At 42.3% G+C, this 16,617-nt stretch overlaps 1 protein-coding gene across 4 annotated transcripts in view; it reads right to left on the bottom strand.

Moving 5' to 3' along the window:
- Positions 1-6,596: 6,596 nt before the first annotated feature.
- GAD1 (glutamate decarboxylase 1) overlaps positions 6,597-16,617 on the bottom strand; it is a 53,388-nt gene continuing 43,367 nt past the window's right edge. For all 4 annotated transcript variants that reach the window (XM_081922356.1, XM_081922357.1, XM_081922359.1 and 1 more), the window contains exons 13-17: positions 13,755-13,833; positions 11,625-11,774; positions 10,205-10,312; positions 7,443-7,532; positions 6,597-6,819 (exon numbers count right to left, since the gene is read on the bottom strand). In XM_081922356.1, the coding sequence (XP_081778482.1) occupies positions 6,646-6,819; positions 7,443-7,532; positions 10,205-10,312; positions 11,625-11,774; positions 13,755-13,833 (601 nt within the window). In that variant the 3' untranslated portion in view covers positions 6,597-6,645. The remainder of the gene's footprint in view (positions 6,820-7,442; positions 7,533-10,204; positions 10,313-11,624; positions 11,775-13,754; positions 13,834-16,617) is intronic.

The following is a 16,617-nucleotide window of genomic DNA, read 5'->3' on the forward strand; positions in this document are numbered from 1 at the left end:
ATAGGACACCATAAGTCTGCCCCTGTGATAAGACTCCTATTCCCAACTGCCTGGAGCCCCGGACAGGATATGGTATACCTTTCTGAAGAGGATATCAGATAAATGGGGCACCAACAACAAAAAGGCCCTTTCCTCAATCAGATTGCTGCGAGGACTGTAAGGTAATAACATGCAGGGGACTTCAAATGCTTGGAAACGCTATTGAAATACTAAGCATTGCTATTCTCATTGCTACAGGGTGACAGATACCTATTAAGGGCAGTTATTGACACTAAAGTCATCATGTTCCTTCAGACTTTAGGAGAAGGAAAATTGCTACAATTACTTGCCTATTGACTCATCCTGTACTGCAGATGACGTATTCAAATGAGGGTAATTTTGGTGAAGGGCTTTGGTTTTCATCCCAGATGGATCACAAGAGAGAAATCCACAGGAAAATGACTGAAGCAAAGGCAAGGAGTCTCCTTGTGACTGTAATGGAGAGGGGTGAAATGTGAATTTAACAATTGTAAAACATCGAGGCTGGTTGTGAGTACTGGTCGGATCTTGCAGAAGCATGCATATCCAATCCTCCACCCCACCCCACCCCACCCCCGCAAAGGCAGGAACATATAAGTTATGCACGGGATAATTGCTTTACAATATGCAGGCAGGTCAAATAGCTGAGAGCTAGCTGCTTGCTGAAGACATACAGCAGCCTCTGGATTTATTTATGAAATCATTTGGATAGAGTGGGGTGTGGGCATGACGACTCCAACACAGCAATGAAATTAAAATCTGGTGCCGTATTTGACACAGAAAGATAACCTGGAACAAACTGAACTTCTACTGTGCTTCCTTTGAATACAGTGGTACCTCGGGTTACGTACGCTTCAGATTACATATGCTTCAGGTTACAGACTCCGCTAACCCAGAAATAGTGCTTCAGGTTAAGAACTTTGCTTCAGGATGAGAACAGAAATCGTGGCGTGGCAGCAGCAGGAGGCCCCATTAGCTAAAGTGGTGCTTCAGCTTAAGAACAGTTTCAGGTTAAGAACGGACCTCCGGTACGAATTAGGGACTTAACCTGAGGTACCACTGTACAGCTAAATCAGCTGGAGGGGTTTTGGGCCACCCTAAATTCCACTTGCTGAACCCCAGCTGAGCCAGCATAGCCCTGCCTCAGCCAGGCTGAGAGAGAGTTATGCTGGCATAACCCCAGTTTGGCCAGGACAGCCCAAGATCTTCCTATTCCAAACTTGCTCATGCGGCGGGTGTGGGCTGCATTGTAAATGAGCCACATCCTGCATAGTTTTGCCATTCTGCCTAATTAGAATCTACTTGGTAGGTTACAGCTCATTCAGTAGAGACTCTTGATCAAGCCTCACATTGGGCAAAATATTTCTGCATTGCTGGGGGTTGGACCAGGTTACCCTTGCGATCCCTTCCAACTCAACAATTCTAGGATTCATCCGCAAAAATGTGGTACTATATGGATACAAGAAAGCTCCATGAAGGTTTTTACTTGAGAAGTTGTGGTGAGGTTCAGTTCAGCTGAAGGGGAAATAGAGTTGACTCCTCTAATTGGTTTTCTGTGTTAGTCTGTCTAAAAAAACAACTATCTAAATCAGCAACCTATATGTAGGGAGAAGGAGGGAGTACTGCTATAGCAAGTTAATAAATACTCATGATAGCAGTCTCAGGAGACGCCCCAGAAATTAGTTTGGGATGTCAACTACCACAGTAAAGTTGCAGTCCCTACTTCACAGGAACGCAGAAAGATAATCCACTAAGTAATCTTGAACATGTCTAGTACCTCATCAAACGTATCCTCAAAAAAGTAACTCTTACCTTCCTCAATGGTACCCACCTGAGTTAATGGTACCCACCTGAGAGGGGTCAGAAGTGAGTTCTGGTGAGTTCCGGCTAAAAAAATGTCCTGATAATAACATGTTATTCAAATGGCAATTATTGTAGGGCTAAAAATGTAATCATAAGATGGGAATGATTAGAATCTGGAGGGTTCTGAGAAATGAAGGAGCTTGGAAGCTTGGAAGAGTTACCGTATTTTTTGCTCTATAAGACTCACTTTTTCCCTCCTAAAAAGTAAGGGGAAATGTGTGTGCATCTTAAGGAGCGAATGCAGGCTGCACAGCTATCCCAGAAGCCAGAACAGTAAGAGGGATTGCTGCTTTCGCTGCGCAGCAATCCCTCTTGCTGTTCTGGCTTCTGGGATTCAGAATATTTTTTTTCCTTGTTTTCCTCCTCCAAAAACTAGGTGCGTCTTGTGGTCTGGTGCGTCTTATAGAGTGAAAAATACGGCATTTCACAGTGGCAGCCAAAAGCAGGAAGAGTTTATTACAAGCCTCAGAAAATGCCATTATGGAATCTCCTTAAGTAAGGGAGAAGAGCTGGTCACAAATTGTTAAGTTATGGAAGAGTGAAAGGAACTCTGTAACAGCCTATAGCTGATTTTGCACTGAGGAACCTGAGCTCTATTACCAAGGCAAAATGCCAATATTCAAACTTCTTGTGCCGGCTCACTTATTATTGTACCCTTGGGGCAAGTGTCTTCTGCACAATGACTCTCTTCATCCGCACCTCGATAGCATTTACAGTAGCTTTTACTGTGAAACAATGACATTATTGGCTTTAAAAAATGAATTTATTTTATTTTATTTATTTTATTACATTTTTATTTCACCCTTCCCCCAAGGAGGATAGGGTAGCATATACAACCCCCCTCCTCCCTTTTTTTATTTTTGCCTCACAACAACCCTGTGAGGTAGGTTAAACTGCTGAGGGTGTGTCAACATCCTTTGACGAGCATCATAGTTGAGTGAAGATTGATACTTGAGTCTCCCTGGTCTTAGTCCAACTCGCGTTCCTCTAGGTCTTCGCCACAGAGGACTCTTTGTGCTCCTGTTTGGAGATGCTTTGCTGTTCCGCTAAACTTGCCTCCCAACTGCTGCAGGACAGGTGGGCAAGCTATCTTCACACTGACTTTGGGTGGCAGGGCAAGGGAAATTGCACTATAATGCAACTATGGGAAAAATCTGACACAAGGGCCTTCTTGGTAGTGGCATCCTGTGGAATGCCCGCCCATCAGATGTGAAGTAACTATATAACCTTTAGAAGACATCTGAAAGCATCTCTCTATAGTGAAGCTTTTAAATGTTTTATTAGGTTTTTATATGTTGGAAGCAGCCCAAAATGGTTGGGGCAACCCAGTCACTTGGGTGGGGTACCAGTAATAGATTATTTTTTATTATTAAGGGCCACCAGGTTTCCACATTTGGTCTGTGAGGCTCTTTTTGGACAAGCCACGCGTACCTGCGCATACCGGATGCCATATATAATGTCAGGTTTCTGGTAGATTAGAGATGCAGCTGCACCAAAAGGGATTCTTCCACCTTGCACAGTGCTTTGCAACTGCCGCCCATCAGCTGTTCCTTGGAGCTTTCGAAGCACCATGCATGGCCTAAGGAGTTTTGAAAGGTAAGCAAATATCTACACAGTGGCAACGTTGGAACATTTGACTAGCGTCAAAAAAATATGTCATCGGTCAGCCGATTGGCATGCCAACCTTTCCCTAGAAACTTGGTGATTAGAAAAGAAATCAAAAGCCTAAGAAGAAAGTCTCCCATATTTCAATCAGAAGAAAAGCTAGCATGGGCACCACTGCTGATGGTACCTGTGGTAGGTGTTCAGCCTTTGCACCATTGAGACTTGCACACAAAGTCCCAAGTGTCAAAGGAAGTTAGGGGCTACTAACAACAAGGCTTATTGACTTGTGCTTCCTTGTTTGTAGCTGAAGATCAATATAACTCCAAGTCTGAACACCCTGCAGGTAGATTGTATCTAAGGACTATAAGGAAGTGGTGCCTGTCCTGTGTTAGGAGCTGCGTAAAACAAAATGATGGTTCCGAAGCAGAAATAGCAGGGTGTCTACTGCAAAGGACTGCAGAGTGGTTTTATGATCACTACGGCTCTGGATTAGATAACAAACATAGATCATCTCCTAGATGTTAAAGTCAAGATGCAAGAAGAGGGTCATAGAACAGGAAGAGCCCATTATCTTTACTGCACTGTCTTGGAAAGATTAAAGAGGGGAGCAGGAAGTTCCTTCACTAGAAACAGAACGAGAGACCTATCACACCGTGCCTAAAAAAATACAGATGTGGCTCTCTCTTTTTCATTTCAGAGCGAAACTTTCTATATTTGGAGATTAATTAGAGGCAGCAGATGTTAAGACTCTTTGCAAACGGCTTCTCGGTTGTTCCATCCAAATGCTATTAAAAAATACCATAAGGACATTTAACACATTTAGGGCAGTCTAGACACATCTCGATCCAGGAGCGCTGATCACAGGAGAAAGAACCAGCTAGAGATAGAGAGCGAGAGAGAGGGCACCCAAAGCGGAGGGGGGCATGGGGGCAGGGAGCAACTTTTAAATGCTGTTCATTCCACACTTGGAAACCCAAAAGGTAAAAGCTACACATATGCCAACAAACATTCGTCGAAATATTGCTAATATTTTCCAACAAAGCAATTGGTTGCTTTGTTTTAATCCAGGCCATAAAGTTACCTGTGCAAAACTTCAGTTGACGTATATACATTCCATTCCTTTCCATGGGACCCGCGTGTTGGTAACTTGGTGCAGGGCTGTAGTCCTTAGCATTTATTATGTGCTGGAAAAGCGAGGCCTTAAAACTGAAGCTAATACTCATAGCAGCATATTTGGGAAGGCTCTTCAGTCAGAAGATGTTGCTTGAGTCAAGTTACTCTGTTGGCAGACAGTTCTATCGGTTCTGCGACTTTGTTAGCTCCTAGAAGGGCGATTGACTAAGAATCTGTAATACTGACTACCTAGCAAATAAAATCTGAGGCAAATCTGATATCTTTAACAATGTGGAAATCACTGTGGCAAGGCAGCCATACATACATACTTGAAATATCCTGTGGCAAGCTTTTCCTTCTCTTTTATAAACTCCAAATGACGATGTGGTACCCTTCTGAGGTTCATGAGATCTGGGAGCATGTTCACAGAATCATCACCACTCTTTGGGTATCTTGCCACAGAATTTATCTAAATAAATTACAGAGTTTGGCCCTAAACTACCAGGAATATGCAGCAGCCTAATGTAAGCATTCATGATTCACTAAAAAAGCACCCAGAACACAGAACGTACAGCCAGACTACAGTACAATTGGTAAAGGCGACAATTCTATTAAAATGAAAGTATTTCATTAGGCTAAAGTCTATATACAGTGTTAGGATTCCTTATAGACAGTAAAATCATCTATTAAGTTATTGTTTTAAGGGCACTATTATATAAACGTTTTGACTAATTTTTAATCTTCTCTTTGGCTCACAAAGACACTAAAATACCAATAAACATTATTTAGAACTTTGATAATTATATAAATAGGATACATTACAAATGGAAGAAAATACAAGACAGCTCTTTAGCATGGTAAATCTTTGCATATAAAGAAAGCAAACAGTTCATATACCGAGAACTGAACAGTTATCTTGCTGGAAAACTATTACATTTAGTTCCTCCCTCCTCCCGCGGTCTAACAGTAATGTATACAATCTACACAAATCAAATTCTAAAAAATACAACAATAATATTATGGCCTATCACAACACCTCAGCTACTACTATCCTCTGATGTGACAACTAATGGGGGCATATATACATCTAGTAGGTGGTTCTCTTTAGGAAAGCGTTGCTGCTTCTTTTATACATCAGAGAAGCACCAGCAACAAAGTTTAAATAAGGTTAAACATTAGTTCCTAAGAATCTACATCTTTAAAAACGTTTTCCCCATACATACCTAATTTCGTCTGGGATATGACGTTCGCCCAGTTATTGCATGATTTACCTTTTAGATTAAAACATTAGCTTCCTCCCACCCCAGTCCTAAATATTTGCACATCCTGGCCATGATCCAGTCAAAGCTAAGTCCTCTTAAGTTCCATTGATTCCAGAGGGGCTTCAAAATGCTCACCTTTGGCTTGACTGCACCCATTAAAAAATCAGGAGAAACTTAGGGAGGTGGATGGTGCCCAGTGCTATCCATTCCAACCAAGGGAGGTAACTCCCTAGCAATGAGGGTGGTGGGGTATATTCTTCCAAGCAATGCTCTAGTCAAGCCTCATTAATTCAAGTGGAGCTGTGTAGGAGCAGTCCTTGACTGAGAACACCTCTGCACTGGAAAATATACTGTGAATTACTCTTCGGCTCACCACCCCTTTATTTATAATATATATATATATATATTCATTTATTTATATATTATATATATTACTGTACACATCTGTTGTGCAGAGTTCTTAATTGTCTACCTTAATACTATTAGCTTCCTGCTAACTAGATTTGCCAGGCTTTTAAATAAGGGCGGACAATGCATTTTAAGATAATATATTTTCCCCTTTTGGTAAAATATGTTTCATAATATACAGGAGTTTTTTCCGTCATGGTTTTTCTTTTCTTTTTTAAGGAGGGTGTCTCAGAAGAATGGAACATTTAGAAAGGGATTACCTGAAAATGTGTTCTACAGAAGTGGTTACCAAAAAACCCAAACAAACCAAAAACCAGAAGAAGCCAGTACTGGAAAATAGTGCTGTTAGAGAAGTAAAACGGGTCATTTGAAGGGATTACAGATCTTGCCCCAGTCTTTCTATCTCCTCAATGAGGAAGTCAATGTCAGACTTGGTAGCTGCAGGGTTTGAGACAACCATTCGGAAGAAGTTTGCTTTATCTCCCTGTGGCTGATATCCAACCATCGTGGTACCTGACTCCATCATCAGCGCCTTGATTTTGGGTGCGACCTTTTTGATTCAAATAGAAAAAGGGAAATGTTTAGTCCTTTGTTTCTTTACTGGAGTAGCCACGTGAAAAATCTCCTTCCTTATAAGATTTCTCAGAAACTTATCTGTGGATTCTCACAGAGAGCTAGACCCCTGGCCTTGGCTTAGAGAAGGTTGAGTCATCTTCACAGAGGTCAACTATTACATGGTTTTCTTGTATTTGTTTTACTGTGAGGACTTGCCCTGAAATGCTTAAAGGTAAAGGTAAAGGGACCCCTGACCGTTAGGTCCAGTCGCGGGCGACTCTGGGGTTGTGGTGATCATCTTGCTTTACTGGCCGAGGGAGCCGGCGTTTGTCTGCAGACAGCTTCCGGGTCATGTGGCCAGCATGACTAAGCTGCTTCTGGCAAACCAGGAAATGCCATTTACCTTCCCGCCGAATCGGTACCTATTTATCTACTTGCACTTTGACATGCTTTCAAACTGCTAGGTTGGCAAGAGCAGGGACCGAACAACAGGAGCTCACCCCGTCACGGGGATTTGAACTGCTGACCTTCTGATCGGCAAGCCCTATCAGGTTTAGACCACAGTGCCACCCGCGTCCCTCTGAAATGCTTAGGAGTAATTAAAATAGATACGATTACCCTATGTAGCTTTTCTCTCCTCTCCTCCGAGTCCGGGATCCCTCTGAGACTTGGTGGAATGTACCAGAAACAAACATTTGTGTGTTCAGGCTATAAACACAGAAACAAAACAAAGCAAACTCATCAAAATTGTAGGTAAATAAAATACTAACACAAAAATCCAGATTTCATTTTTTTAAAAAAATCTCACCACACACCAAACACTTTGGGTGATGTACCCCATTGCTACCCCTCCTCCCCAAAGTTTAGGAAATTTAGGATTGGGAGTTTGGCTGAGCATGCAAGTGATGAATAAGGAAGCTTGGATCAGGAGCTGTGAAAGGAACCTCCTCTCAACCACAACTGGAAATTTTGCTTGTTAATAAATAGCAACAGCCAATAGATGCAATTCTGTTTGTAGCTACCATCTTAAGACACTCTCTCTCTCTCTCTCTCTCTCTCTCTCTCTCTCTCTCTCTCTCTCTCTCTCTCTCTCTCTCTCCAGATCTTTTTTTACATTAGTTCATAATGAATATGGAATACAAACAGCCCATTTAGGACTAAGTGGATGAGAACACATTCCCTCCCTCCCATCACTCCTGTGCCAGCAAAATCCTCAGTATATACAGAAAGGCACTCTCTCCTGTTAAAAGACTGAGAATCGGGTTTCTTTAAGTTAAATAAGGAACTGGAGCACACTCAAGTGTCCAATCAGCCAAAGTTTATGAAGTGAAACCATCAGAAAGCACCAGTAGCAGAATTAACAAAAGTAGCAACCTTTGCAGCGCAGAAAATGAAGCGTGGAATCTCAGCTAAGAGCAGATGACTTTAGGGTTGCCAGTCAGTTTATGAGCCTTATCTTCCTAAGGAAGCGCGGCCTTTAGTTGCCAGTGCCATTCGTTCGACTTGTGGCACATCACAGTATCTTTTGAGGCGAAAGAGGGGAAGGGAAATCCACAGAAGGTGCTTACAAAAGCCCAGTGGATTTTCACACTTTGAACTTTCCTATTCGGTGGCTTTGCAGGAAGAAGCGCAGGATTCCTGCCTCCGCGGAATTCTCTCCAATGGTCTTTAGAACGGGCAATACTTCTTTGTTAACTATTTGTGGTGGGGCATAAAGCCCACCCAAAAGTGACTCCAGATCAGTAGTGGATAGTGCAGTGGGGCAGACCTCCCGGTGGTGAATCACTGGCTTACTGGGAGCGATTGGCTCCCCTCGTGCATTTGTGCTGTACCCTGCTGCCTCACGGCTCCCTGTAAGCAGCAGCGACTCACCTCCCAGGTGGTCAGGTAAGTGCTTCACCACCACCATGCTGTCCTCTACTGCTTGAGGTTTAGAGCATTGCAACGATGCTGAAGTTCCACATATCCCTATGTTCATTTAGTAGCAGCTCCTGTATTTTCCAATATACGTTCTCTGTCACGTTCCAGTTGTTTACAGCCGAGCCCCACCCATATTGCAAACTGATTCGCCACCAACACCAATTTAAAAAGCGTTTTGTCATGTGGCATGGTGTCCTATTATTCGGCAAAAGGATGCCTAAAATCCTTCTTGGGCTCAAGGAACTGGTTCCATGGTTTTTGGATTGTTGGCTTGTACATAGGGGTCAACAACATGGTACCTGCCTTCTATGGCATCTGCAATATCTTCTCTGCCTGCTGGAATTAGGCTTGAAAGAAGCCTTCTGCTATTGACAACAGAGCAAGTTGTGGTGTGTGTGTGTGTGTGTGTGTGTGTGTGTACAGGGCCAGATTTAGGTTTGATGAGGCCCTAAGCTACTGAAGGTAATTGGGGCCCTTTATATGTCCAGCTGTCCTTTGTCAACAACAAATTGTCGCTGTTTTTTGTGTTGAATATATGCTATATGGTAATTTATGGATCTAACAAAAGCATTCGCACATAACAAAATATGTATTTTATCAAAGTAATTGTTGAACTGAAATACAATTAAGAAGTAGTATATTAATAGTGAAATAATTATTAAGCTCTAACTTAATTTTTTAAAAATTCATAACAAACTTACTAATGCAAACGCATTAGCTGCATGCTACACATTGCCATGCAACCAGTCCATGCAGAATGTAGGCACCCTATATATAGAAATGAGCAAACCAGTGATATTTTAGGGAGCAGGCTAGCAGGCGGGGCCCATTCCATACACCATAGGAGCCTACACAACACAAAACACTGTTGCCGTATGTAGGGTTTTTTTAAATTGTTTTTTATCTTATATTTTGGAAATGTAGATCCAGTTTTTTTCCTTTAATTTTTTTGGGAGTCCCCAAGAGAATGGGGCCCTACCTATAGCTTGTTTAGCTTATACGTAACTCCGGCACTGTGTGCGTGTGTCTACAATGGTTTCTCCAGTTTTCAAATGTGTCCACAGACCCCAATAGAGTCTACATGCAAGCATCGTACAGTTCTAGTTGCAGCTAAGTACTTATACTGCAGTTTTGTCCTTTAAAAGCAAGCAAGCAGGCAAGCAAAGAAAAACAAGTGACCATTTGCCCAGTTAGCTGAAACTGGGGTTGGGGTGGGGAATTACATTTCAAGGCTTTCGTTGGCAAAGGGTGCACGAAAAACTTGGGGCCTGCCGCGAGCCAACCAAAGTTCAGCACTTTTACACCCCATTGGCTTCAGTTGGTGAGTCAAACATGTAGTTAAATATCCCCCACTGAAAATAACACTGGCTTTAAAGTACTTAACTCTGGGCTGGATGGTGCATTTTCTATTCCCCAAATGCCCATTTTTAATTGAAAGTATTTTGTGGCCCATTGCTTACCTCTCCTTCGAAAACCATCTCAAACTCCTCTCTGTTCTTAATTTTATTATAGAGGTATTCTGCTAATTCAAGACATTTGTTGATCTGACTTTCGAATCCCACTGTACCCTGTTTTGAAAAAAAGAAAGATATTTTTAAATTTCAGTTCTGTACTCTTCCTTGCACATATTTGCTCTGGTTAGCTTTGAGTATAAAATATTTGTGTTCAACTATATTTATTTTCCATGTTATTCTTTTAAATTCTGAAGGTTGCTAAACTATGGAATATTCTTTTGAAATTTTGAAGTTGTATATCTTCATCTTTAGGGTCTCTGTAATTTTTAAATTTTGAATCCACTATTTAATTTTACAAATTGCACCATGTTTTCTAGCCTGTGTGAAATAAGAATCTTTAAAAAATGAACTATAAATAATATGTCCTTCAAGCAGACCTGAATTTTCAATATATTCCTTTTTTAAAAGAAATACAGGTTTTGAAAATAGACTTATAAGCATATACACATATATTTAGTTTTACTTGAACAAAAAGAACCATTAGTTTAAATGCCTTTACTTATAAGCATTCTTTTGTTGTTTTATTTTAATGTTACAAAATTTTACACAAATGAATAATAAACAAGACCAGATAAAAATTAAATTCTTGTAAGCATTCTATTAAGCAATTGCCAAAATCTGTATTGGGAGAAGTTAGGGTTCTGGGGATCAGTCTATCCAAAAACAATCTTGTGGAAAGGAATGTAGTTTTGCTAAAAGTTTCCAAAAACCCCCTCCTCCCCCATCTGTGAAGATATAAACATTTAGGACTAACAGATTTGGGTTTCTGGGAACTTAAGGCTACAGTGATAAACCCTAATAATAATAATAATAATAATAATAATAATAATAATAATAATAATAATAATTTTCTTATTTATACACCGCCCACTCTGGGTGGTTCCCAAGAGAATATTAAAAATATGATAAAACACCAAACATTAAAAACTTCCCTAAACAGGGCTGCCTTCAGATGTCTTCAGATAGTTGTTTATTTCCTTGACATCTGATGGGAGGGTGTTCCACAGGGCGGGCGCCACTACCGAGAAGGCCCTCTGCCTGGTTCCCTGCAGCTTCACTTCTCACAGTGAGGGAACCACCAGAAGGCCCTCGGAGCTGGACCTCAGTGTCCCGGGTTGAATGATGGGGGTGGAGACGCTCTTTCAGGTATATAGGGCCGAGGCCATTTAGGGCTTTAAAGGTCAGCACCAACAATTTGAATTGTGCTCGGAAACGTACTGGGAGCCAATATAGGTCTTTCAGGACCGGTGTTATATGGTCTTGGTGGCTACTCCCAGTCACCAGTCTAGCTGTTGCATTCTGGACTTAGTTGAACTATCTTCTCACATAAAACTGATGTGCATTTTTCTTACATTTTATTGCTTACCTTGGCTTTCCACATCAACCAGAATTTGAATATGTCCACGTGGCGACCACACTGTATTGCTTTATCCCCAGTGTCATAAGTTATATCGTATTGCTTGTCTTGTTGGAACAGATATCCTGCACACATCTGGTTGCAACCTTGAAGTATGCCCTGTTGGGAAAACACCCTCTTCAAATGTATGAAATCAGGCAGTAGATAAAATATAGTGTGTTGCATGCACAGAATGTATGTGCATGGCATTCCACTTATATGCAGCATTTCCCAAGGGAATCTAAGCTCGATTTTCACGCCCACCTAGATTTTCTTCGTCCATTCTCACTTCAGCAACTCCCCTCATTGCATGGCTTGCTCATGGCTGCAAAACAGAAAGCAGCATTTGCTGCCCATGTAGTCTTTTTTTGCATGCGTATTGTTAGTTCTCCTGGATCTCGGACCAGTTTTGTGACTATTAAGCATGTAACTACAAAAACCAATGGCAGGGTCCGACAGTGATCTTCCTATCCATGAGTTACATCATCCGGACAGGATGAACTCACCCTTAAAGCCCTCCACACCAGCAAAATGCGGCACTGTGCCAACGTAAAATATTACAATGGCGTAGCAACGTCCTTGTGCCATCAGGAGATCTTCAACATGGCAGAGAAGAGGTGAATGGCGGGTGTAAAATGTGGCACAGTTAATGTATGGAGCCCCTTAAAAGCACATTGACTACTGTGGAGTCAAAACAAAAAAAAAAATCCTTCCAGTAGCACCTTAAAGACCAACTAAGTTAGTTCTTGGTATGAGCTTTCGTGTGCATGCACACTTCTTCAGATACACTGAAACAGAAGTTTCCAGACCCTTCTATATAGTGAGAAGGTGGGGAGGGGTATTACTCAGAAGGGTGGTGGGAATGAGTGATTAGCAGATAGCTGTGATGAGCCTGTTGACGACTCTTAACGACTGCAATAGGTCTTACAGGAAAAACAAGGGGTGAGAAGGTGAAAAATGGCTTTTGTCATGTATAATGAGATAAGAATCCAATGTCTTTGTTCAGACCAGGTTTCTCCATGGTTTTAAGTTTGGTGATAAGTTGCAATTCAGCAGCTTCTCTTTCCAGTCTATTTCTGAAATTACAGTCTATTACTGTGGAGTCAGTTACACTAGACAACTCTACTTATTTGATGTTCCTCGGTTATCCTTTATAGTGGAGTTTTTAGTAGGCAAGAAAGCACAGTGGAATCACCAAATCCCATTTGGCAGCCATAGGAGTCAGTTGGATCTACATCAACATAAGGCACTCTAGGGGCCACCAAGACTGCAGGCGTGGCATGCCAATGCCACCCTGGAAACCTTGTTGAAGGGTTGGAATAAAAATGCTCTAAACAAATAAATCCAGGGCTTTTTTTTTCAGCCCGAAGTTGGTGGAACTCCATTCCGGGACCTCTCAGGTGGGCGCCATTGCCATTCTAAGAGAATGAGGGAGGTGATTATGGTGAGTTCTGGCACCTCTTTTTCTAGAAAAATAAAGTAAAGGTAAAGGGGCCCCTGACCATTAGGTCCAGTCATGACCGACTCTGGGGTTGCAGTGCTCATCTCGCTTTATTGGCCGAGGGAGCCGGCGTACAGCTTCTTGGTCATGTGGCCAGCATGACTAAGCCGCTTCTGGTGAACCAGAGCAGTGCATGGAAACGCCATTTACCTTCCTGCTGGAGCGGTACCTATTTATCTACTTGCACTTTGACGTGCTTTCGAACTTCTAGGTTGGCAGGAGCAGAGACTGAGCAACGGGAGCTCACCCCGTCGCGGGGATTTGAACCGCCGACCTTCTGATCGGCAAGTCCTAGGCTCAGTGGTTTAACTCACAGTGCCACCTGTGTCCTTTCTATAAAAAGAGCACTGAATAAATCCAATAGAAAGGTGAGAAGAGTGGAAGTCTTTGGCCTTGTAGCTATTAACAACTACAGACTTAAATTGGTTTAGTAATCATGCTTTTTCCTCCAGGAAATCCTAAGGATTTGTAGTTCTTTGGGAGATCTCTCACAGAGTCCTCAGCTCCCAGGAATCTTTGGGAGAAGCAGTAAAGGTAGAAACAGAACGTAATTGTGTTTGCTCTGTACCATTTAAAAAGAAATCGACATGCAAGCAAACCTTTTCCCGAAGAAGAATGGCAGAACATTGTAATAAAACCCCCATCATCTTGTGTGGATTCCATGTGACAGAGTTGGCTCTACAAAAGAAAAGAATGTGCTTAGAATTAATGGAGTAAGAGATTTAGCCTTGCTGGATCCAGAGCAGGGCCATTTCCCAGAGCCTGGGCCCCAGTGGGACTTACTTACTCTTTGAGATGGTTGGGACAAAATATCTCCTGGGCTTACAAATACATCTCCTATCTGCAATATGCAGTTTGTGGCATATTTTCCCTCACTCCGATGTCAAGACCCTGCACCATCAGGACTAATAAGGTGAGAATGGTCTATACTAGGAATACGAGATGACAAAAATTGCCAATAGTCTTATTCTGTGGGGCAAGCATTGCAGCCGAAGGTTGGAATTGCATTAAGGGAAGCTGTCTTTTCAGGATTAATGTTACTGGTAAAGAGAGAATACTGAGAAGCTGATAGCGTAATGAATGGTAATTAATTACTGTCGGGTCTATGCTGATTAGCTGATACTGTAACTTCATTCCTGAAAGAGCCACCTTCTAGAAACAGCAGCGTGAGAATTTCTATAAGTTTAGGCAAACAGGATATTCAGCTATATTTCCCACTAATTGTTTCCCCCCCCCCTTCTAAAATACACCATAGGCTGGTGTTTGAAATTTCCTGAGATACGTAATCCCTACATTATCACCAAGATGTGCTAGCAAGTGATGTGCAAAATCTCCTCTCTAGAAAACCAGGAATGGGCAAAAGGTGGATCAGGAATGGCTGGTAGACTGGTCCCCTGGGAGACTAGCTACTGATCAGCAAAGGTTTCTGACCTCCAGTAGTTTAACAACACCAACAGTGTCTCTCTTCACCTCTTTTCCTGGCTGTTGAAATGAAGAAAATTTGGGAGAGATTTGGGCATGTGTTCAGATATACTCGGTGTCCTTCTTTAGATTTGAGTTTATGTCCGCCTCCACTAAGCTACTATGCAAGCACATCACACAAATTGGTGGGTCTCAGGGATATAGTAAGATTAAGTCGTTCCCACAAGTCTGGACTCTGCCGATTCCTGCTCTGAATAAACTACAAGGTGCAGTGAATGTTGTTCAGATATAACAGCTTTTGTGAGAAAGCTGACATTATGACCCTTCAGTTCTGTAGATCCAGCCTGTTAAAGATATGAATCTCATGCAATGACCAGGGCATTAAAAGTGTACAACAGTGGGACTGCTTCCGTGACCAAGATGATCAAGGGTCTGGAAACCAAGCCTTATGAGGAACGCTTGAGGGAATTGGGTATGTTTAGCCTGGTAAAGAGGAGACTATGGCAGCCGTCTTCTAACATCTAAAGGGATGTCACATGGAGGATGGAGCAAGATTGCTGCTCCAGAGGGTGGGACCTGAACCAATGAATTCAAGGTACAAGAAAGGAGATCCCTGCTAAACATCAGGAAGATCTTTCTGACAGTAAGAGCTGTTTGACAGTGGAAAAGACTCACATGTAAGGTGATGGACTTTCCTTCCTTGGAAGTCTTTAACCAGAGGTTGGGTGGCCATCAGTCATGCATGATCTAGCTGAGATTCCTGCATTTCAAGAGTTTGGACTAGATGACCCTTGGGGTCCCTTCCAATTGTACAATTCTGTGATTCACCATTATTGGCACATATTGTTTGTGAGCATCTTCTTGGTCTTTCCAAAATTGGCAAGCGTTGCCTGTGGCAACGCTAGTTAGAGAGTGTGTGCCCTTCCCAACACACATAGATCAATGCAGTTGATTAATGCAAAAATATAATAAATAGCAGAACCACTGGGGCCACTTATTGCCAATTACTGATGACAGCTCCAGCCTTGACCAGGGTGGAAGGCAGGCCACAAGCTGAGCGCAGTTCACAGAGAGTGTGACTGTGAAGTGACACAAAGCTAACAGCTGATGCAGGTCTCGCTAATTTTTGTCCCAAAGTATCTCACTCATGAGACATTGTATGGGCAATCTATCTGGAAGATAAATTGTATATCGAGGAGTTAGTGATCTAACATGGTTGCCCTACTTGCCTCTGTTCCTTCCCCTTCTTATCTCTTGTTAAGTTATTTGATGGCATGAGAACAGCCTTTAATGTCCTAATCAGTTGGGAGGAAGCGATAGTGCTAGGTACCTTCTTTGATGTTGAACATTGGTTTGAGAAAGTGAGGCATTGGGAGTGGGTGGCTAATGAATAATCCGCACATAGCCAGTAATGAATGATCTGCACGTAGCCAGTCGGGCAAGCCACACAGGCTTGTTGTTATTTAGTCATTTAGTCACGTCCGACTCTTTGTGACCTCATGGACCAGAGCACACCAGGCACTCCTGTCTTCCAGTGCCTCCCCCAGTTTGGTCAAACTCATGTTATTAGCTTTGAGAACACTGTCCAACTATCTCTGCCATCCCCTTCTCCTTGTGCCCTCAATCTTTCCCAACATCAGGGTCTTTTCTAGGGAGTCTTCTCTTCTCATGAGGTGAATCGGATGGTTGTGGGCAGAGTTTTGGAGAAGCTGGTGCACAGACTGATCGGCTGCAGGGCCCTACAAACTGAGGCTACCAGGGGGAGTCACTTTGCCGCTTCTTGAGAGATTCCAAGTGGCAGATGGAAGTGCTTGCTTGGTATGTATATATTGCTTGCTGTTTTGAATAAAATCTTTAATCTTCTCACTCACTTGTGTTTTGTATTACTTCTGACTCTCATGTTAAAAGAACCACCTTGCATTTGGCAAGACAGGCACGAAGTCTCTCTTGTTTCATTCTGGTATGTAATGTAAATGTGAAACTTACACTGACATGAAAATTCTATTTTGCATAAAAGCTGCTTCTGTTCTACATGGACAC

This window comes from Podarcis melisellensis (genome assembly GCF_964234715.1).
Source record: "Podarcis melisellensis genome assembly, chromosome: 1".
Classification (NCBI taxonomy): domain Eukaryota; kingdom Metazoa; phylum Chordata; class Lepidosauria; order Squamata; family Lacertidae; genus Podarcis; species Podarcis melisellensis.